Source organism: Clarias gariepinus, chromosome 1 (genome assembly GCF_024256425.1).
Source record: "Clarias gariepinus isolate MV-2021 ecotype Netherlands chromosome 1, CGAR_prim_01v2, whole genome shotgun sequence".
Classification (NCBI taxonomy): domain Eukaryota; kingdom Metazoa; phylum Chordata; class Actinopteri; order Siluriformes; family Clariidae; genus Clarias; species Clarias gariepinus.
Window position 1 is genome coordinate 31,343,391 of NC_071100.1, and position 23,518 is coordinate 31,366,908.

Genomic DNA, 23,518 nt, shown 5'->3' on the forward strand with positions numbered 1-23,518 from the left:
CCGCTCACTCAAACGCAAACCTCCTTCCCAAAATCCCGTCCAGGAGCTGTTGGAAAACCTGCCAGGCTTTACAATTTACGGCTGTAGGGATATAGAATGGCAGATGGGTGTTATTCCAAGCGTCTGAATGGGAATACTGGGAAGGTGGATGTCTGGAGGGGAGCCTTCCGCAAAGATCCCGGTGGCACGGACTGGCCCCTGAGCACGATCACAACAGAATGTCTGGGGAAGCAGGAAAGTTTTGCTGGACTGACCAGTTCGCCTTCATGCCTGTATTTTTTGAGCATGGTGCTATACCGGTATCCTCACTATGGAGGGAAAGAGCAGTACACTTTCTGTATAGTTACTCCAACAGCTCTGTGTTTTTATCCTTATCCACTATGTAACTTTTCCATTCTTGTGCTACTTTTGTAGTTTTTTTGTAGTGGAGGACCACATCCTGCATACAACACAAGGCCTAGTGAACAGAGCGTATGTGGAGGAGTTATGGGAACTAGCTCTGTCAAAGAGCATTGCTGCGCTACGAACTCATTCAGTATGTTGTCTAACTCTTTAAGTTTAAGTTTACATTACTAGTCTGTGTGCTGTACTATATTGTCTCATTGCCATGGTATTGAATAATACAGTCCCAGGTCCTAAACTGTCCACCTTCTGGTATCTTTAATAGTCATACTGCACTGACCCTGACCTGATTCTGGACCTAAAAAGCCTTATTGTCCTGTTTGCAGACACACTACAGGTGAGTTGGCTGATATTTGCTGTACTTGCCTACATTAGCGATTTGGAGATTTGTTGTAACTGTTCAGGAAGAGGTTATTAGACTGACAGTATACATATATAGGGGTGAACAATGGTCATAACATAACCAAACGAAACTAAGCAATACTGTATGTGGAATAGTATATTTTAATATAAATGCTGATAACATAATTCCAGTGGTATAAAGCGTTTCAAAAGGCATTAGGAATTAGTTTAAATCCCCAAGGAGACAGGGTGTCCTGCTAGAGGAAAACAAGATAGGGCAGGGTGATGCTGCGGGTGTCCATGGTGTACTATGGACTGCTTAAATTTAAAAAAGCTATGAAACCTTAACTAACCCTTGAGGAACACCTCTTAACTCTTAACAGTAACCCGTTTGATGAGAGAACGATTTAGACGACCTGGCTAGCTGAAGTTACCTAAAATTATCTCCTTCCATTTCAAGGCAGCTTCAGCATGCACATAATGTAGATAATGACTTGCACTGCCTGGCCAAAAAAAGTCAAGAGTTTGGATTTAAATAAGCAAATACTTAAGAGCCTTTAAATGGATAATTACTGCAGTGATTAATATGTTTCACCTGGCAACAAGTCTTTTAAGCGTAACCAATGCAGTGAGTAGCTTTTTCGTTCCTTAAACAGAAACGTCAGGAGACATATCCCGCGTTTATGGAAAAGACGTTATTGTGTTTCAGAAGGGTCAGAGTATTGACCTGCTTCAAACAAAGAAAACAACTAAGGAGATTGCTGAAATTACTGGAATTGGGTTAAGAACTGTGCAACTCTTTATTGTATCCTGGAAGAACAGTGAATTAACATCAACCTCGCAAAAGAACTGTGGTCAGAGTAAAATCATGGATGACCGTGATTGGTGTGATCAGTTAATTACTTGTTTGCACTGTAAAAAAATAAAAATAAAATAAAATAAACAGTAGAAATCACAGCTATGTTTTAAAGTTAATGTAGGAAAATCTCCACACGCAAAATGTGGAGTGTGCGCCAGCTGTGTGGCTATAAGAAAACCGCTTGTTAGCGAGTCTGATTAGAGAAATGGCTTGGACTTTGAAGCGATGGAAAAAAGCAAAGTGGTCATGTTTTCTGATGAGTTCAGATTGACTATTGCAAAGCAATAGGGAAGTGCAGGAAGCGATGCATAAATGGTGTGACATTCCTTATGTTTGTTGAATCTATTCAATGACTGATATGTGCTGTAATCAAATCTAAAGATGGTCTAACCAATTTAGTTGTTTTTGATTTGCGCCCAGGCAGTGTGCACTTTTTTTCCACTTGTATTTTTTCATTAAATGCCCCTTTGAAGCACATCTGCACATCTCTATACATTATAGATTTATATATTTTATAATTGTGTATTAAGAAATGTTTCTCTAATATTGCCGTATACAGTATATACAAGAGCTTGGTGCTTGTTCTCAGAGGCCTGACCAAGAAACCAAGATGATTTTCTTTTAGGTCCATCAACAAAAGCAGGATTCTTCTGTTTATATTTAATATGCACTTTACGCTAGGGTATATACTTTTATTAAGAGGGACCTTAAAGTCCCTAACATTGGGCGAAGCAAAAGAGGGTTAAGGGCCTTGGTCAATCGCAGTAATTTCAATTGCTCTGTGAACATGGTGGAAGAACAATCTTCTGACCAGTTATGCAGAGCCCCGAATCCTGCACTACCACTGCAACAAAAAATCTTTAATGAAATTTGAAGATACGACGAAACTTTCTTCAATCTAGGGACTTCATCCTGCCAAGTAGAAGCTCACTGTTGTCACTGGAGTTTAAAAGTGAGGTTTTAAGTTAGTGTGGCTGTATGGATAGCCAATGGACTGTAACTAGGAAAATTCCTCCAGTTGTCGCCAACTAACTGTACATGTTGTCTACACAGTGTGTCTGAGGCGGAGACTGGTAGATCAAAACACAACTGTGTTAACAGAATTGTATACATGCGGGTTTATTTGGTTTAACCTTCCTCAATATTGGCATCGCAGGTTTTCTAGATTTGGACTCATCTTGTGATTCCTAACAAATGCTTCTAGCTGTTCTTCATAAATCCTTTGAAACAGTTGCAGTGCAATATCATTGAAATGCAGGCTGTAATGAGTGTTCGTGAATTTAGAAAGTGAAACAATCTATACTGTCTGCTGTCCACATATGTCCCTAATCTTGTTGTTTTGTATTTTCCAGGTTTATGGGTTTCCAGTAAATCAGCTGTTTGACATGGTGCTTGAGATGAGAGAACAGTACGGAGAGATTTTGCTGAAGAAATGGAATCTGTCCTTTAGGTGAGTAGGTTTCCACGTGTCTTTCATCTCTCTTCCTTGTGAATAATTTTCTCATATAGTTCTAAATATGACTAAATTTCTCACATTTCATCTTATTATTGTTAACTGTACAATGCACAGAATGCCCAGTATAATAGTAGTGCTTAATATTCCTCGAAGGAGAAATAGTCCTGCACAAAAATCCTAGGTCATGGGGTTTTATAAACTATTAAAATTATTTAGAAAGCACAAAAATGCTGGTCTATTGTGGAAAAAAAAGCTCCTTGGAGAGGTATGTTAAAATTGGCAGGCTTGAGTCCTGAGAGCGGACATGATTGGAACGTTAGAGTGGCCTTTTCAGAGACATCCTGACCTGACTTTGACTTTGTCCATAAAAACAGAAGACCTTGAATTTCACTGCTTTGGATTGTACCGTTCTGGTTATGTGGAAAATGACAAAAATGATTAGCTGTGGATTGCACGCAAACACAGATGCAGTTTTGTAAAAGGTTACTTGTGTGCATATTTCTTTATGTATTAAAATAGTGACTCAGGATCTGAACATGTGTTTTTCATATTATAAATATTCAGTCTATTATCAGGTATTACAATGATTGTATACGTGGCTGTTGCATTGCTGGTATTATTGTGTGTTTTAAATCAGTTGAGCTCTTTATTGTGCTGTGTCCAGTAGAAACCCAGAAAGCGATTTCTGCACCAAATAGATAACAATGAGAAATGTTAATATTTTCCCTTAACAGTTAATTTCAGTTACTTGTGTATATTCTGAGATGTATCGTTTGTAAATTGTCCTTATTTTTCAGGCAAATCCTAGATCAGGACAATTACAGTCCCATCCCTGCAGCAACAGAAGAAGAGTACCAGCAAATTATAAGCCAGTTCCCCTTCCAAGACTCAGAACTAAACACGGTCTGTTATGAAAGCTTTAATATGCATACTGTAATATATTTGACACTTTTTGTTAATCCTTGACTAGCTGATTGATCCTGTTAGATTAATAATGCATAAATATATTTTTCATTCCACGCAGATACCTTTCCCAAAGAAGTTCCCGTTTTCTGAATTTGTACCCAAAGTCTATTCACAACTCAAAGAGTTTATATATGCTTGCCTCAAATACTCGGAGGACCTGCACCTTAGGTAAACAGCAATGGAACTTTATTTGTATATACTCTAAACCATAATGTCTTGTCATTCTCTTATAAGTGTTTTTATCTTCTTTACAATAATTTTTACTTGCCCTCAGTTTATGCGCTCGATTCTAAACACACAGCAGCCAAAAATTCTTTTAAATAATAAATAATTTGTTTATTTATTAATTAATTAATTTATATATATATATATATATATATATATATATATATATATATATATATTTGCCAGTATTATTTCTTAATATTATTACATTCTGCAAAATAAAAATTCTTTTAAATAATAAATAATTTGTTTATTTATTAATTAATTAATTTATATATATATATATATATATATATATATATATATATATATATATTTGCCAGTATTATTTCTTAATATTGTTACATTCTGCAAAAAAAATGTCACTCTTGATGCATGGTTGTGTTAAGATTGCTTACATGTACAGTATTTCTGCTCAGTTTTTGCAATTGACATTTGTTGACCATGTTAACTATGATTTTAATCCACTGTGCTGAATTAAATGCTAGTTCTGAATGTATTTGGCAACTACTGTAGTCTTCGGATGTCAGAAGAAGAAAAATGTGTGCAACACTAACGTTTCTAAATACCCTATATAATTTTTGGGCCTGATTTGCTGTTGTGATAAGAATTATAAATCATTAAAAAAAAGTCTGTAATTGTGAGTTTAGATCACTGGTCTGAGCATAATGACAGAATAATAAGTATAAAGACAGTCAGCTTGAAAGTTTGTTAAGGGGCCGTTAAGTTTTCAACAGCGTATTCAATTAGCATTTATTATATTTTGTAATGTTAAATCGCTGTTTTCAGTCTAATTGTTGAATTGCACGAGTTTTAAATAACTAAATACACCGATGTGAGTACATGCGCAGGGATCTCAGTCACTCGTCAGACAGCACAGATAGCAGTGACGGGTGAATAACAAGGTATGGAGAAAGAGAGGTTAGAAACTGCATATAATCACAAGGTGATGCTAGTGTTTTTGATTTATTTAACGATAGTTCAACATTAAATGGTATTTGACGAGCAGTAAATATCACCTCATCTTGAATCTGTAAGAGTTGAAAAATAGGGTTTAATAAAAATCACTAACATTCAGTAAATGAAGCTTCTCAACGTACACCATCATATGGTTTCTTGTCATGCATTTAGTAAAATCCTCAAGAGTGAATTTAGGCTGCGATTTATCATTATTTGGCTTGGCGGGAATATTTTTGGCAGACAGGATTGCAAGACAAAATGACTAATGTTTTGAATGTGGATCATGTGGCAGCAAAAGCTGTATAGAAGAAGTGCATGAAATGTACAGTATGTGCTTTAATATACAGTTGTTGCCAAAAGTTTTGAGAATTACATAAATATTGGAAATTGGAAAAGTTGCTGCTTAAGTTTTTATAATAGCAATTTGCATATACTCCAGAATGTTATGAAGAGTAATCAGATGAATTGCATAGTCCTTCTTTGCCATGAAAATGAACTTGATCCCAAAAAAACCTTTCCACTGCATTTCATTGCTGTCATTAAAGGATTTGCTGAGATCATTTTAGTAATCATCTTGTTAACTCAGGTGAGAATGTTGACGAGCACAAGACTGGAGATCATTACGTCAGGCTGATTAAGTTAAAATTCCAGACTTGAGGTTGATGCTTTAAATTATTGTTCTTCCATTGTTAACCATGGTGACCTGCAAAGAAACACGTGCAGCCATCATTGTGTTGCATAAAAATGGCTTCACAGGCAAGGATATTGTGGCTACTAAGATTGCACCTAAATCAACAATTTATAGGATCATCAAGAACCTCAAGGGAAAAGGTTCAATTCTTGTTAAGAAGGCTTCAGGGCGTCCAAGAAAGTTCAGCAAGCGCCGGGATCGTCTCCTAAAGAGGATTCAGCTGCGGGATCAGAGTGCCACCAGTGCAGAGCTTGCTCAGGAATGGCACCAGGCAAGTGTGAGAAAAGAAAAGGTAAGCGCTACCATCAGTCCTGTGTCATGCCAACAGTAAAACATCCTGAGACCATTCATGTGTGGGGTTGCTTCTCATCCAAGGGAGTGGGCTCACTCACAATTTTGCCCAAAAACACAGCCATGAATAAAAAATGGTACCAAAACACCCTCCAACAGGAACTTCTTCCAACAATCCAACAACAGTTTGGTGAAGAACAATGCATTTTCCAGCACGATGGACCACCATGCCATAAGGCAAAAGTGATAACTAAGTGGCTCGGGGATCAAAGCGTTGAAATTTTGGGTCCATGGCCTGGAAACTCCCCAGATCTAATCCCATTGAGAACTTGTGGTCCATCCTCAAGAGGCGGGAGGACAAACAAAAACCCACTAATTCTGACAAACTCCAAGTACTGATTATGAAAGAATGGGTTGCTATCAGTCAGGATTTGGCCCAGAAGTTGATTGAGAGCATGCCCAGTCGAATTGCAGAGGTCCTAAAAAAGAAGGGCCAACACAGCAAATACTGACTCTTTGCATAAATGTCATGTAAATGTCGATAAAAGCCTTTGAAACGTATAAAGTGCTTGTAAATATATTTCAGTACATCACAGAAAAAACTGAAACAAAGATCTAAAAGCAGTTTAGCAGCAAACTTTGTGAAAACTAATATTTGTGTCATTCTCAAACTTTTGGCCACGACTGTATGTTGTCATCCTTCACCCGGAAACAAATGGCTCCAAAAAAACTTTCCTGTTAGTTTCCTAAACATGTTTTCTCTGTGCATTCTGAGATGATAGACTGGTGCTTTGAGTTAATGTTTCTTTAAGCCTAAACTGGTTTGGCTTTTCTCTAGGCCTCCCTGGGAGCCACTGAACAAGGTGTTCCTGTCTAGATGTTTTCGTATTATTCTGCATAATTCCAGTATTTTAGCAGTTTCTGAAAAATTAAACCCTGCAGGTCTGGCTACAGTAGCCTTGCCATGCTTTTGGGTCAAGGCCGCAGTCATAGAACTACACTTTAGTGCTTCTGGCTGGATGGAAAGAGTTTGTCCCCTTTTGATTGCAGAAAGTAGTAAGAACACAGCTTAGAGTCTGCGTTGGGTTCTCCATCAGCAGTCACTGCTGGTTGCCTCAGAAATGCATCTGGATTGCTGGTCTTGTGAGAATAAGGTGTGAGTTGATGGTAATGGGGTCAAGAAAAATCCACTATGTCCTTTCCCCTGCCAAATTACCTATCAGTACCTATCAAACAGCATGGATGAATTATGTCTAGGACGGTGTCTATCCAGTGATTGCTAATAACCAAGTCTCTGAGGCCAGCTGATATCCATTTGAATGATCAGACAGGAAATACTCCTATCTGTTGAGCTTTTGTAGCCTAGTATTAGTAAACAAGACAACTCAGACTTCTAATTCTTCCAAATCAGATTTTATCTGGCTTGAAACGCACTGCATTGTTTGGTCTGACTTCTTGTGAATTTAGCCACTCACACTTAGTCATTACTTTTGTCTGGATCTTAAAGGCCTGTCAGTTTAACTTGACGTGAATGAGGTTTAAGAAAGCCTCCAAAGCTGGATACGTAACCCTTTCTATGAGATCATATGTTAGACGCGTCTGCATCGAGCCGTGAAATCGGTAGTTTGATAGTGCTGTGGCCTCTTGTTCCTCTAGTGGCCTCTCTATCCGCGGCCACGGTTTGACTTCTCCTGTTCTCATTCTCTTCATGACCACAGCCACCAGACATGTTCTGTGCGGTTTTCGGAAAGTGGCCAGTCCTTGTGCTATGGTGTCTGTTAAAATTCAAAAATAAACATTCCCTTCTTTTTTTGGCAGGAGGCTGGAAAGACCGTGCCTCAGCATGTGGGGTCTCAGAGCTCCAAATAGCCAGAATCCCACTTATTCTCAGTGTTACAGTAATTTAGCAGTGCTATTAAATAAGAATTTATCTTTGCGAGATAGATTTTCACATATTAGACATATTTTTCTGCAAAGCTGTGTCCTTGTTAATACAGGAGCAGAACATTGAGGCCCAGACTGATCTGAAATAGAGCCTCTGGTAAGGGGATCTATATGTATATATGTGTGTCTACATGTGCGTCTGTGCTTAGCTGCGTGCATGTGTCAGGACGCAGGGGTCAGGCTGGTGCTACAGGAAATGGAAACCTGAGATTGACAGACCAAAGGAGAAGAGCACTGATTCTGCATTCTACCCGGGCTAGTCCACCGGAGGCAATTAGGCCTTGTGGTTTCTCTCTGTTAATATTAAGATGAGGTGCAGTAAAGGGGGGGAGGGAGGTTGCGCTGGCCCATGTGCAGGTGGTTGGACCAGACTGGAGGAATTTCTCTTAACATTCAAAATGTCTCCCATCTGAATGTCTGCTGAACCTTGAACCCCAAGCGAGAAAGGATGCATTTTGAAGTTGTTTTACAGATGTTGAAGCAGTTCCATGTAGCAGCTAACCTTTACTTCATGCAGGTTCTGATGTGCATGAATGTGATGGTTCAATAGTCCATAAACAGACAGCTAGCTTGGCTTTTAAACTGCATTTGATGAATCAGTGAACAAAGATTCAGTACAATACAATCCATCTTTCTCTCCACCTCTGCACACACATTTCCTTCCTTTTGTTTTTTTTCTAATGGACTTAATTATCTTGCTGATTTCCAGCCACTTCCCTCTACATGACCCCTCCAGTTGTTGGTGAGCTCTTATATTAAGATATTTGATGGTATGTATGTTGGTCATGGTCTGCCACACTAGGTGAGTCAGTGGAAGAACGAACAGAATTGATTGTGCTCTAATTTGTATATTTCCAGTCTTTTTTTTTTTTTTTCTTTTTTTTGTCTTGCACCACATTTGTGGTCTGGGACTTCCATAGGACGGCATAGTTATTTTTCTGACTGCTTGTCATTAGGCCTGAATCAGTATTCTTGCTTCACTGAGCTATTCCCATTGAAAGCCATTCATCCTTCTCTCAACATCATTTTTTCACTCTTGCTCTGTCCATCTTTTTGCCAAGTTGAAGGAAATTCTTTCCCCCACTGAGGAGAAAATGTTTCTGAAATTCTTCCCTTGCCTCTCTTGACACAGTGTGAGACAATTTAGTAATTTATAAGGAATGTGTTTGGTACCCAGAGAGAAGAAGCCATTGCACTCTTGTTTTATACTAATTTACATGGCAAAGACACATTGTTTTCATCTCTCTCTCTCTCTCTCTCTCTCTCTCTCTCTCTCTCTCTCTCTCTCTCCCCATTTCCCGGTAGAGGGGAGGTAGGGAAGATGCTTCCAGCTGTACTTAGGGTAACAAGGGTAATTCACTGCATAATTATCCCCACTTGTGCCATTTCCTGACCCCACTCTCCATCAAAATTCACTCGTCCACAGTAAGAGTGCAAAAGCAAAGTGATTTCTCTCTCTTCTCCTCGCTGTGTTGACTTTTTGATTCATACCCTGTGTGCGCTCATGTGGTTTTCCTCACCTGTAGTGTTGGAAAATGTAGAGCTGCAGGCCATACAGTGTTGTTTGCTGTTGCAGATCTCCATCTGTGCGCTCCTAGTCTCCGTCTCACCATTTCTCTCTCTTGATTTATGTTTGGCCCTGTTTTGCTGTATCTCATTCTCTCTCCAGCCTGGGTCTAGTTCACTGTCAAGAGCTGGGATAATTAGGTATTCAGGGTTGTGGTTTACCTCAGAATAATGCAGATTAAAATCCATCCCAGACAACGTCTTGCATGTTTTAATTCTCAGAAGGTCTGAGTAACTGTAGGTCACCAAGAGATTAATTGACACACGATTTCCAGTAAAATATATCTGGACTTGTATTAATCTGATCTATATTAATCTAATGATTACATCAGTGAATTTTAGCATATTTCCAGTGTTTTAATAAATAAGTCTCCTGCAGCATGGCTGTAGGTTTTGTAAAGTACCAATCAAAAGTTTGGACACGGATTCGGATTATTATTATTTTTTATATTAAATCGTTAAGTGTGGATTAAGTGTTTAAGTAATTGCAACAGTCTGTTCATGCAAGTTTTGTCAAATGCATTTGTAAAAACCCATAAAGCATGCTGATTAAACTGGCTCTCAAGATGACCATCCCAGGAAAGCAAGACCAAAAGTTCATTTAGAGTTACCAGCCTCAGAAGTCACCGATTAACAGCACCTCTGATTAGAGCCACATCTGATTATGATCACTTTACAGAGCATAATTAGCAGACACATCTCAATATCAAGTGATCAAAGGAGATTATTGCATATTTTGGATGCCTTTATCATGTAGAGATTACAATGTAGAGAGAAACTAAAATTAAGGAAAGAAGACTGAATATGGAGGTGTGTCCAAACTTTTGACTTATACTGAGTATTTGTTTATTTATTATACAATTGTGCCTAAAAGTTTGCATACTTTGGGATAATTTGCAAGATGTGTCCTCTTATTTATTTAATTAATATAAAAAAAAGCAAATTAGTGAGAAATCAAAACTAGTTTATTTCATTTCTTATAGGACACTAGTTTATATGTAAGCCATAACAGGAATGGCACAATCCCCAAATAAATCATGAAGCCATCTTTTATATTAATTGTGCATGACGTCCTTAATTCTTAGGTGGTATAGCTGCGCATTCTTCTGGGCAAAATGCTTCCAGTTCATGTAAATGTTTTGGAATAATTTAAGATCTTCTCAGAGTGTCTCAATGATACTGAGGTCAGGCGACTGTTATGGCCACTCCAGAACCTTCACCATTTTCTGCTGCAGCAACTGGAAAGTCAACGTGACCCTGTGCTTTGGATCATTGTCATGTTGAACATCCAAGAGGGTCCCATGCGCAGCTTTTGTGCTGTAGAATACAAATCGTCTGGCAGTATTTTCTGATAACATGCTGCACTCGTCTTGCCATCAATTTTGACTAACTTCCCTGTGCTACTGGAGCTCACACAGCCCCAAAACATAGGAGATCCACCACCTTGCTTTTACAGTGTGGATGGTGCACTTTTCACTGTAGGCCTTGTTGACTCCTTTTTGACTATAAAGTTTAATTTTGGTCTCATACTTCAAATGACTTGGCTCCAGAAGCTGTGAGGCTTGTCTAGGTGCTGTCTTCCGTACTGCAGGCAGGACTTTTTGTGGCATGGGTGCAGTACCTGCTTTCTCCTGGCAACTCGACCATGCAGGTCACTCGTTGTGCGCCCTGAAACACCACCACTTTTTTTCAAGAAGGTTGTGAGTAAAAACAAACATTTCTTCCCGCAGTAGTGGGTGAAATCTTTCTTGGTCTACCTGATCGTGGCGTAGTTTTAACAGAAGCTCTTATTTTTCACCTCTTTATCAGAGCTTGAACAGTACTAACTGGCGTTTTTAAGTTTTAAGGTTTTTTTGTAAATCCCTTTTCCTGCGTTAGAAAGTTCAACTACCATATTATGCGGGTTTATTGGCAGTTCTTTTGTTTCCCCCATGCTGCAGTATTCAGCCAAGTCAATGCATCACCTCATGAGCTGAGAAACTCGCTGACTATGCAAGGACACTAATTACAATTACATTGAGTCACAGGTGTGGAAACTTCCCCTCAATAGACCATTTAAACCTGTGAGTGTCAACTTGTGTGTTTATAATGTAGCCGAACATGGAAGGATATGTTAATGTTTAATCAGGGTTGTTTGGGTGATTTCAGTTATTATTAGGTTTTAAAAGGAATCAAACAACTGTGATAATGAATGACTTTGTTACAAATATCCTTAAATAAGAAAAAAAATATTATGCATTCAGTCATTCATTTTTTCCAAATGAATGGCAATGTTTTACAATTTTTTTTCAAGGCGCCCAACTTTTGAACACAACTATATTAGGATGATTAATTAAGGTATTATTGGCTTCAGTTCTACAGAAATTGATGACATGATACGCAAGTCTACTAACCTGCTACTGACGAGGACACTCAGTAACTGCCTGCAGTATGCCATCAAGAAGAAGAATGTGGGATTAGCAGAGGTGAGATGCCTAATGTGCTCTTATATGTACAGTATAGACGAGTACTTAAATTTGTGTTAACCCGAACACTGGAAAACTAGATGCATTTTCTTGGCCAGTTACTTATGATGAGCTTTTTTTTGAATGAATCTTGTCAAGTGTGTTATGCAGTTTTTTTCCGTCCTTATGTACAGTCAAGTTTTGAACCTTTTCAAGCACCCCATTATACCTACCACTGCCCTTCCTTGCTTACTCCACCCTGCTCTTGGTTCAGCCTGACTGTGGCTCTCTGTCTTGAGTGTGTTTAGTCTGTTCCAACCACTATCGATGCAGAGACGTTAGCTTCCCGCTTCCTTTCAGCCCTGTTTATAATCTTACCACTCCAGATAGAAAGTTCAGCTGGGTGCCACTGATTGAAGAGAGACAAAGATGTGGGGTGAAGAGAGGGGGAGTTTTTTTGGTTATGATTTTGAGGTAGTTCATTGAAAGGGCAATCCGCTGCTTGCCCACTGTCACGCTACCGCTCTTGGTTAAAAAAAAAAAACTGCCACCACCCCCTCCCCCCCTCATAAACACACACACACACACACACCCCTACCTCGGTGTTTAATGCCAGATCAGATATCGGAAACCTCCAGCTTCTGTAGTTCACTGGTTGTGTGGAGCTTCGGATGTTTGACCCAGGCTCAGCGAGCCTAGCGAAAGGTTCCACACTGAGGTCTGGCCTAAATTAGTCCATCGCGTCTCGCACGGTTGCTGACAGCTCTGGCCTGCCTTTGCACCCATGAACCCTGGCTCACTGACTAAGCTCAGACCAGCCTGTTCTCTGTTTTGAGTAATTCCATCTCACAATGCACAGCACTTTAGGAGGAGCCGTTTAGGAACCACCTGTAACTCTGTAGGCTGGTTTCTACACAGCGTGTAGCAGAAATGTGCATCGTGGCATACACTTCTTTGCTGTAAGCGTGTAGACATTGTACTACATCATTCTGTCACTGTATTGAAATGATGCAAAGCTGAAAAGAAATTGCCTTAAAAGATATAGAACGTGATCTCATTTATTTAGTTGGTTCAAATCATCGTGAACACCACACACCTTGAGATGTCCTGTCACTGCCTGGAAGCGTTCATCTCCAACATCACCAACGTGCCTTCAGACACAGTGAACACCACCAAACTGTATGGCACCTCCACCTTTAAGGTACAAGAGAACACACGTTTAAATTAAAACATTTCAAAACCTACTTTTATAATTTGCCATCGCATGGCTTTATGTTAACATACCCATGATGAGCTATTGTTAGATTGGGTCTGTATAAGGATGAGAATTTGTATATCTGCGCTTGTGTGCATGTAGGATGCAAGGCATGCAGCGGAAGAGGAGATCTACACTAACCTGAATCTTAAGATCGATCAGTTCCTGCAGCTGGCGGATTATGACTGGATGGCAGCTCAAGGTGGAGGTCAGGCCAGCGACTACCTGAGTGACCTCATTGCCTTCCTCTGCAGCACCTTTGCAGTGTTTACACATCTGCCTGTGAGGAGCCTTTTCTCATTCGTACGCACACACAAACACAGTCTCATTCAGCATGTAGGTTGCTTGCATTTCCATTTCTTTTGAGGTACAACAATGCTTTTCACATCTTCTGTATAAAAAATGTTTTCTCTCTGTGAAAACACATTTATATTACAGCATGCTTGCTATTACGTGCATTTGTTAAATCTTTAATTATTTTACTTTTACATGTTCTCACCTGTGCGAGATCTTGGAATGTGAAGTTGTTAGAAAGGTTACCTAATGACTTTAAAGTTCCAAGGAGCTCTTGTCTTTTCGAGTTTGTTGTTCTAAAAGGGATTATGAGCACACTGCACTTGAACTTGAAGTCGAGGTTAAGTGAGATCAGTGCAGTAAGAGGATAGGAAACCATGGTGTAGGTCCTCCTAGTTCTCCTCCCAGCTGCCATTGAGCTAAAGAGAGTTGATGGCATAACCTAGATGTAGCTCATGTTGGGTAACTTCATGCCCTTGGTACATCCTGCCCTTGACCCATGACCTGACGCGGATTTAAAGCAAACAAAAGCTTTCCTTAACATTCCCTTCCATGAGCCTCTGCTAAACATCCTTTCCTTGCTGGATTAGCAGCGCTAAGAGTCCCAGTGCCAGAGCTGGCCCCCGGGGGTACACAGTGGCCTCTGTCCCCTGACAGAGGCGCTGAAAGCTGCTTCCAGAAACCCCCCCCTTTCCCCTCCTGTAATCTCCTAAATCTAACAATGCCCTCTGACCCAGCATTGGCTGAGGGGGATGTGCCCCCTTTACACAAAAATAACAACCTGAACATTTTGGGTGGATTTTAGCTGAGGGGCAGCATTCAACAGTGGCTTCTTATTTTCCCAAACACGTATTGTTTTAGTTATACTCAATGTTTTTGTATGTTCTTGGTTTTGCATCTGAAGACTTTTCTCAAGCGTGTTTTCCTCATCCTGCTGTAGACCATTCCATATCCATGCAAATGCAGCCATGCGTGTGTGTGTGTGTGTGTGTGTGTGTATGCAAGTTAGCCATGGTGCTCAGGTGTGGATTTCACATGTGCGGAGATGTGCAAGTGATTGTCCGCCTTTTTGCGCAGAAAAGATGTTGGCGCTGGTTCTGGAATTGCTGCTTAAATGAACACACTAATAAAAGAGCCGTTATTTAATCTCTAGGAGAAATCCAGCATCCGAATTATTTATTATAGTTTTTTGATTATTTTTTTTATTTAATAGGGGTTTTGCAGATTTTGACTAATCAGGAACTTTTAGTTTTAATTATATTTATTAATTATACTTATTATTTATTTATAGTGGTTATTTGAAAATTTAAAAAGGAAGAAAAACAAAACCCTGCATGTAATCATATTTTTAATTTTGCATGTAATCATACATTATCGCAATATCTTTGTTTGAACGTATAGATATGCTATTTGATCAAATGTGTTCTCAAATGCAGAAATACAATAGAAACCCACCTTGATTAATATTATCTTTAGACTCTTGGTTAGTAAACCTCCACTTGCTTTCAAGGGGCTTTGTCATTTCCGTAACTGCTCCAGAACCAGCATCAGCATCTAGGTAGTTGGAAAACAGGTACAGTATCTGAAGCCACAGCTTCGTCAGTCATGTGAACACCCTTGTCCTTGACCACCCACTACACACCCAGCAGTGACTCTCTGAGAGAGATTTGGGTTTCCATGAAAGAAGTGGAAACAGCATGGTCATCAGTCTTATGTATAATCCCTAAATCACAGGTCCTAATCCCTACGGCACAGTCATAAATATGACCTCTGACCTAAAAACAGTCCCTTTCCTCCTCCTCTCTCTCCTCTTTAGGGCAATCCTATAGAGCACGCCAGGCTGCCGGTGAGTATGGCTCACAGCGTGTGTGCTTAAATGCTGGCATAACCTTAACCATGAGTCGTGATTGCAGTGTAGCACTACCGCATGTTTTTCTGACGGCTCGTTTTCACCCAGTGATTTATTGTATGTTTAAATGGAACCTTTTTTTTTATTCCTTTTTCTTTTTTTTTTCATCGGCCCTTAATCGTCTGCTTTTGGGACCGGATGTTGTGTGCATCATTTGTTGAGCGTTATTAACTTTAGCCTTTCAAGGCATTTGGTCATGGCACTGAGACACATTTGAATTTGAAGCACGTGCTGACATTCTCTTAGGCATTCCTGTACTTACTTTGCTGATTTAATAGTTTGAAAATGCTTGAAACAAAGCAGTCACTCGCTAAGTATTTCTGAATGGGCTTCGGTAAATTAGAAAGGTCATATCGGGTGGACACTGTGCTCAGTGTCTGTCCCCGTGCTCATCCCACAAAACATATTCACAGTCTAGTTTCTTTTTTTTTTTTTTCAAAATGCAAACTAATGTCTTTTTACTCTTCTCTGGTTCCTCATGTCATTTCAAATGCAAATATTCCTCGACACTGCTAGCTCTGGCTCGCTCATTTGGAATCGAAATCTATTACACATGCTGTAGAAATTAAATACAATCAACGATTGCTAATCTTATTTACTACCCGACCTGTGACCGTGCACCCATCATACATAGAGGCCAATGTAAACGACTCTTAAAACAGTGTTTTGATCTGGGGTTGTTTCAGTTCAGGTCAGGTCTAGAATCAGCATTATGCGGCAATAAAATGAAGTCAGCTGATGACCTGAATGTACTAAATGACCAGGTTGTAACATCGATGGAGTTTTTTCCCCCTGATGGCACACAAATATTCAGAACGCAAGTTGTGAAAAAGGGGTTCTGGGCATGAGGAATAATTTTCACACATGAATCGCACGTCATAATCAAAGCTTAAGATGGTCAAATGATTTTTTTAAGCTAGTCAGAAGATGCTGTTTAGGATGGAATGAAGAACAAGAAACTGACTGACATAAAGAAGCAGCCACAAAAAGATATTTTAGCCCTTTTATTATTTTTTTCATAACCAAAGGAATTGTTCTGACATGACATGTCTAGACAGGGGGACACAAAAAGGTTCTAGCCAAAGTATCTTTCATGAGGTTTCCTTACAAAAGCACACACAATATCGCTGAAAGCTCCGTGCCCCGGTGTCTGCATGGCCTCAAGGCTGACTGTTGCACAAACAGTCTAAAATACCTTTTGAGTCAGAGCAGCTCAGAACTGTGGATTAAATCTCTCGGCTTTGGCAGCCTGTCCCGAAACGTGCATTACGCACGAGTGAAGTCCTGCTCTGTTGCGGTGTTCCGCTTCTGTATCCCGTGATGCCCCGATTACACGATACAGAATTTGGTAGAACATGTGGTGAATGCTTCTCCAGTGATTCTGAAGCGTGAAACCACCGTAGCTTACTGTTCAGTGTCTCCAGTCTGTTTTATGAAGAACATACTCTCTCAGCACAACAGTCTCTACTCTAATGGCAAGTTATATTCACTCTATTTGATTATTTGATTAGATTTTTTTTCCTAGTTGCCTACTCCTAAAGAATAGGTTTCGCAAAATGTAATGTTTTCCGTTGTCTGTATGGGAGTGTGTACAAATGTACATGGAGATTCAGACGGATATGTCTACATGTGCAGACACAGTAGGCCACAGGCTGCCAGTAAAGGTCGGTTGGGGTTACAATGGTCACTACAAAAGTGTTAGTGTGTGTATGTGTAATGTGGGAGACCACCAGGGCAGCCTGTGGGATTTTATTTTATGTTTTACTTTGTCGTTAAAATGGAAAGAATTCACAGAAAGAAACGTGTTTGAACTTCATGCATGATGAGGAGTGTAATAAGTGCCGGGATGGATTCAATTCAGTTTCCTTTTTATAAAATGTAATTGGTAAGAGACAGAATCCTTTAAAAATCGAGTGCGGTGTTAAAGTAGTAGTATAGTATTTTGCTTGGGTGACATGGTAGCACTGTGCTCTCAGACATCCAGGGTCGAGGGTTTGATTCCTGCCTCATGTGTGTGCAAGGGCCAGGGGTAGCTCAGTGGTTAAGGCATTGGACTACCGTTCGGAAGATCCCAGATTCAAACCCCACAACCACCAAGTTGCCACTGTTGTGCCCTTGAGCACGGCCCTTAACCCTCAACTGCTCAGATGTGTAATAAGATAAAAATGTAAGTTGCTCTGGATAAGAGCGTCTTATTGTGCTGCAGTGTCCTCCTACAATCCAAAGACATGCAAAGTAGCCTAAATTTCACCATAGTGTGTGTGAATGTGTGCGCGCTTGTGTCCCCTGCGATGGAGTGGAACTTGGTCCAGGTTGTACTGTATGCCTGTTAGTGCCCCCGAATTCCCCTTGGGCTACTGTAGGTTCCAGGTCTCCCGTGACCCTATACAGGTAAATGATATCAGTGTTTGTTTTTTTTTTTGCCTGATGTGCATACATGTATGAATTCATTCATTTTGTTCTGTAGGGGAGCAAACAGCAATTCCTCTATGTAACTTTGATCAAATTGTAGCCCTACTTTTTTTTTTTTTTTCTTTTGGTTTGCGCTGTTCTTCCATGAATCTTACACGGTTTTGGTAATGAATGATTGAAGAGAGTAAGTTTTCTTATTCTTTCCATAATCATTATAAATGAATTTGTGCATTATCTGAAGCATAGTGTTATTCGTTATAGCTGTTATTACGTTATGTCAAGTTTAACAGTTTAAATAAAACAAATAAATGAAACATGACTTTTTTTGGCTGTTTAAGTGCAAAAAGTTTTGGTTGACGTTTCAGTAGATCCCTGGCCAGCACCGCTATAATTCCTCTCAGGTTAAAATCCTCAAACATTATCATACTCATTTACTTTCTTTACAGTCTGTGCTGTTCCTGTTTCATGTCTTTCTTGTCTCTAGTACTGTACTCCACTGATAGGTTTCTCTGCGGTCTGTTTGTTTTCACAGCCGTGCTGCTAAGTGCTTTTTAATGAGCGCTTTGATGAGTCCATGTTTAATTAAGCACTCTGGCTACCTCTTGCTCACCCTCTTCTTCTTTTTCATTCATACTGTCGATGTCCTGAGCTAATTGTTAACATGCCTCTGCCCTGAACTCCAAGACAAGTGTTCTTGTGTGTGAGAGAGCCGGTATACCTTCCTAAGCTTGACCCTGTGTGAAACAGAACCCAGGAGACGTACACACAGACGCATGCACGCAAACAACCCTATGAACTGATTCTGTGTCTACCTAAGGGAACAGCTCAGGTCTTAGGACATAGTCTCCCACTTTAGCGTAAACATCTATTACTCAATCTGGTTAGCTCTGCATGTGTGTGAGAACATGTAAATAATCCTGCGTGTGTGTGCATTGAGGACACATGCTCCACAGTTACAGAGCGTGCACATGTACATGGTACAGGCACACACGATTCCTCTCATCAGTTATTTAAATCGCGCCAGGTTTGTGATTTAAGGATCTCTTGACTGTTAGTGAAAGATTTAGGTAGAAGGAGTGAAGGTGAAAAACGAGTCAGGTTTCTAGAAAGTTGTAGTTAACATAAGCAAGAAAATATTTTGTGAGCAGACTAAACTGCTACCCTTGTTGTGTGTGTATGTGATTGCTTTGTGAAGTAGATGCTCCTTAGCTGGCTCTGATTAACTTTGGCTATGTTCAGACCTTTTTTTTTTTTTTTTTTTGCATGTGATCAAAGTAAGAAGGATTTCTTTCAGCGCAAAACACATGAAATCTTTTTCCAATTAGATTCAAGCCACATTTTACTTAACAATTGGATTTCATTTAGTTTTTCTATTTCTTCTTTTTCCCCTCTCCCCATCAGAAATGTACAACAAGTATTGTAACTAGTTGTGAAGTTCGAGTAGTATGCTGTTAGTATGCACCTCAGACACACATCGACATAAAGTCAGCTCAGAGGAGCAGAGAACCCGGTAGGGCTGCACAATTAATACATAAAAAAATAAAATAAATAACGATGCAATCTTGATTCACATATCTACAGCATTTCTAAACATCAGCGATTCACTTGCTTGTATTTTCCCGCATTCAGAAGACACTACGTTCACATGTTCACATTTTTACTTGTCAACAATTCCAGATCAGTCACACTCATTGGTCATGCACAGAATAAAACGAAATGTTATAAATTCAGGCCAGAGATTAGTGAAAGGTTCAGTTATACAACTCCATCACATCTCTCATCTCGTGTCTTTGTTTACTGGAGGCTGGTTTACTTGAAGTTCGAGTAGTTATTTTCGTGCCAAACACCTGAGCTTAAACTCGCTTAAATGCTCACTTGCGCTTCAAACTCTCACTTGCGTCCCGCTCAAACTGAATTTCCACTTTCTTTCTTGCGTGCAGACAATTTCAAAATACTGTGCTTGCTAATTTCCAACCAATCAGAAACTAGAGGAGGGACAATGCCTGCTAATCAGTAGGGGTACACAGTCTGACGCCCTGTTTCTGACTGACTACTTTTGATGAGGTCTGTGTTCCTCAACTGACGTGTGTTAAACCATTTACATTTCCTTCTGTTGTTGCGTTTTTCATCGCATGCGTTAATTTATATGGTCATCATTTTATCAGCATATGGTTAATGTCTCCCAGGCGCACATACTAAAACGTGTATACCGCTGTCTGACCAGAGACAGGCATGTACAGTTCTAATGAGGATATAACTTGGTGTATTAGTAAATGAAACCTGACATTGATTCTAGCTGTTCCACAGAGACTCTAAAACAGATCGAAAGCTACAGTGTACTAGAGGTATGTTAGCAATAAAACCTTGAGCAATAAAACCTTGGACAACATTTATCTTATGCTGATAAAATAATAATGATATAAACTAATGCATGCAATAATGAGGGAAGTACTGTGGTTGGTTGGCGTCGTGTCCAAAAAGCACAGGTGCTGTCGGTTTATTAGTTATAAAAACATACTAAAATGGGTAAAAAGCATTGCGTTTAAAAAAAAAAAAAACTCTAGTACCTGGTGTTAAAACTAGCTATGCAAGGCCGATGTACTTTGTAATCAGACGTAAGAAGTAAACAGATTGCTTTAAGAACACATTTGTTTAACTTTACGCCATACAGTACTAAACTGGTACAGTACACTTTGTCACAACGATGGTGCTGACACTCACTTTTTTTTTTCTTTATCATCTAACCAACCCACATCCCTTCACAACTGGGTGGGCATATTTCCACATTAGGGTTCCGTTATTACTCTTTCTCATGCAAAATCTGTACACAAATGTTAACCGTGCCAAATCAATATAGCCTTACGCTCCAATCAGACCAGATGAGCCGCGCTTGTGAGTGATTGTAATGGCTTGGGCAGGAGACAGGTAATCGTGGGGTTTTCATTTCACAATGAGGGAGAGAAACAACAAACAGCCACTCTTCCTCTGGCCCGCATGATTTATTATAGCTATTAAGAATGCAAAGAGGAGCAGCCGGAAAACAAGCGTGTTTATTTTTTAATCACCGTAGTGCCGCACAGGCTCCCTAATCATCTGTAATCGCCTAGTTAAGCCTGAAAGTGCTTTAACCTGATTAAAGGCTGACTGGGTTAGACCACATCATGACTGAGTATGTGTCTGAAAGAGAGGTATGTAACACACTGACGATTAGTGAGGTGTTTCGTTCCTTAAGAGACTTCAAATACAGCTGTTTTACCTACAATATGAATGAATCACTAAGTGAGTTAAAAAGGTTGCTAAATGTAAACGCAACGTTGATTAACTGGACTTACTTTCATCCACATGCAAAAGCATCATAACAAGGCTTTAATTTCTCCTCAGCCTTCATCCCCTCTGGCGTTGTTCTAATCTAATTCTTTGTTTTCTTTTTCTGTAGCATTTGGTTATTTGTCAAACAAACATGTTTATGATCTTTTATGGGAAAATTTATGCGTGTCAAATCACGATTCTGATTATGTTCGCAAATACAATCAGCAGCTCATGAAAGGAAGATCGGTATTAAGATCTTCCTCCCGTCAACATGTTTGCGCACATGCATGAAGACGTCCTTTTGCCAAAGCACATGCCAGCCAGTGTAAGACTTATATTTAATAAGGTTGTGTTTTATTCCTTGTTTCTGTTTGGCCTGTTGGATGAACTACAGTTATATCTGCAGCAATAACTTTTAGTCTTTCATAGAAAAGTAGCAGAACTGAAAAGTTTAGTTCTGGCTGGTAGTAAAGCTCAGAAGCCAAAAACGCTGGACCAAAGAAACTAGTCTTGTCTGTTGTAGCACTGCGTCACAAATTATTGTTTTATTTTTTTTATTTCATTTTTTAAACCATAGTTTTAGGTGGATGTGATTTTGTACCCAGGAGATGCCATGACAAGAAACTGAAATGAGCTGTTATTAGTCTAAAGCCTATATCTACAACATGTACACATACACTGTATATGCGTGGCTCTTTTATATATGTCCCCTATGATGTCCCTAGTTAATGATGTCTCAGCAAAGCCAAGACTTGCTCACCTCTTTTGCGTAGCACTAACAGTTTAGCAGGCATACTCCTCCGTCTCCTTGACCCAGCTTTAGGCTTTGGTCCAGCCTCATCTCTTAGCTGTTATTACGCCCACCGTTAAATCAATTACTGCAATCAGAAAACCAGCCAAATCACTAATTGGTTAAAGACTTAGCACAAGCCAGCATTAGGTAAGGGGTGAGCGGGATTGGATTTTGGATGGCAACTCGCACGTTGCATTTGTTTTGTTTTTTTGTGCTGAATACCTGAACGCATTTATCTACCTTCGATTTTCTGAATTCGTGACCAATTCGTAACGTCACTCATATTTGGTTGTGGTGTTGTTTGTGTTAGTTTGGGATTATGTCATTCCTTTCACTCAGAAAGCAGGGCTTTACTTTGGGCTTATCGGCGGCTTTTCTCCATTTCTACTTTCTCAGTTTGGTTATCTGGTTTTATTTAATTACTTTTCTCTAAACAGGGAATTTTATGAGGGATATACTGAAAGTAACTCATTTTGGTAGGGTAAATCATTCTTTATGCAAGGGCACTTACTCAGCATAGTCTCCATCACAAGTGATGCAGTAGAACCCAACTCTTGAATCCTCTTTGAAAATCCTCTTTGTCAAAGTTGTTTGTCTGCAATGCTAGTTTTCCATTCTTTAAACTCCTTCATCCATCTGTACACATTGCTCTTGTCAATGGGGTCATCTCAGTAAACGTCCTGTAGCGCAGTGGAGACCATAAACTGCGACAAAAGGGATTTTTCACCAGGAGTTGAGAGTTGAGTTCAATGATGCACTGCCTGTGATGGACATTATGTTGAGTAGTACTCTGCTCAGTTCATAAAAAAGTTCATTTGTTTTGCATTAATTTTATACAAAAGGCATATGATGAAAAAAATTTCTGATCATTAGTAATGATTTAATGCACTCATGATTGTGTAAAGATTGGATGCCACACTAGCTTTAAGTCTCATGGAGTACCTGTATTAAAGCTTTAACATTTTGCACTATAGCAGTGGGCATCTCTCAGTTGTGTTTTTCCTCTTTTTATTTTACTTTATACTTCTCTATACTTACATTTTCTTTCTGTTTGTGTGTCCTTTGTAGATTTACACTGAAGTTAACCTATTTGGAATTATTTCTAGGTGCTTTGCCAGTAGCTAGAATAGTAGTATTTTGTTTTTCATTTTTGACCCTGTTAGTCATAAATCCCACAGATTCCAGGTTTTCCACTCTTGTGTTTTCTTTTAGCTTTAGTATCAAATTAAAAGCTTTGGATCCATCCTGAAAATATCAGTTTCCTTCAGAATAGGATTGGACAGCAGACTAGGGCATATTTGAGGTTTTTATGTGTCTTTCTAAGGGAGAAATGCACAAATAGGTTACCATATTCGAAATTAGGGATTTATTTTGTAAAATATTTATGTCTAATAGTTATC

The 23,518-nt window shown here is 39.4% G+C and overlaps 1 protein-coding gene across 2 annotated transcripts in view; it reads left to right on the forward strand.

Annotated features, from left to right (window-relative positions):
• Window positions 1-23,518, forward strand: part of exoc6b (exocyst complex component 6B) — a 103,398-nt gene that overhangs the window by 53,560 nt on the left and 26,320 nt on the right. The window contains exons 11-19 of one of the 2 annotated variants that reach the window (XM_053493754.1): window positions 415-535; window positions 668-739; window positions 2,956-3,053; window positions 3,857-3,962; window positions 4,084-4,193; window positions 12,056-12,167; window positions 13,213-13,347; window positions 13,504-13,683; window positions 15,512-15,541. In XM_053493754.1, the coding sequence (XP_053349729.1) occupies window positions 415-535; window positions 668-739; window positions 2,956-3,053; window positions 3,857-3,962; window positions 4,084-4,193; window positions 12,056-12,167; window positions 13,213-13,347; window positions 13,504-13,683; window positions 15,512-15,541 (964 nt within the window). The remainder of the gene's footprint in view (window positions 1-414; window positions 536-667; window positions 740-2,955; window positions 3,054-3,856; window positions 3,963-4,083; window positions 4,194-12,055; window positions 12,168-13,212; window positions 13,348-13,503; window positions 13,684-15,511; window positions 15,542-23,518) is intronic. The other variant, XM_053493762.1, reaches the window with a different exon arrangement.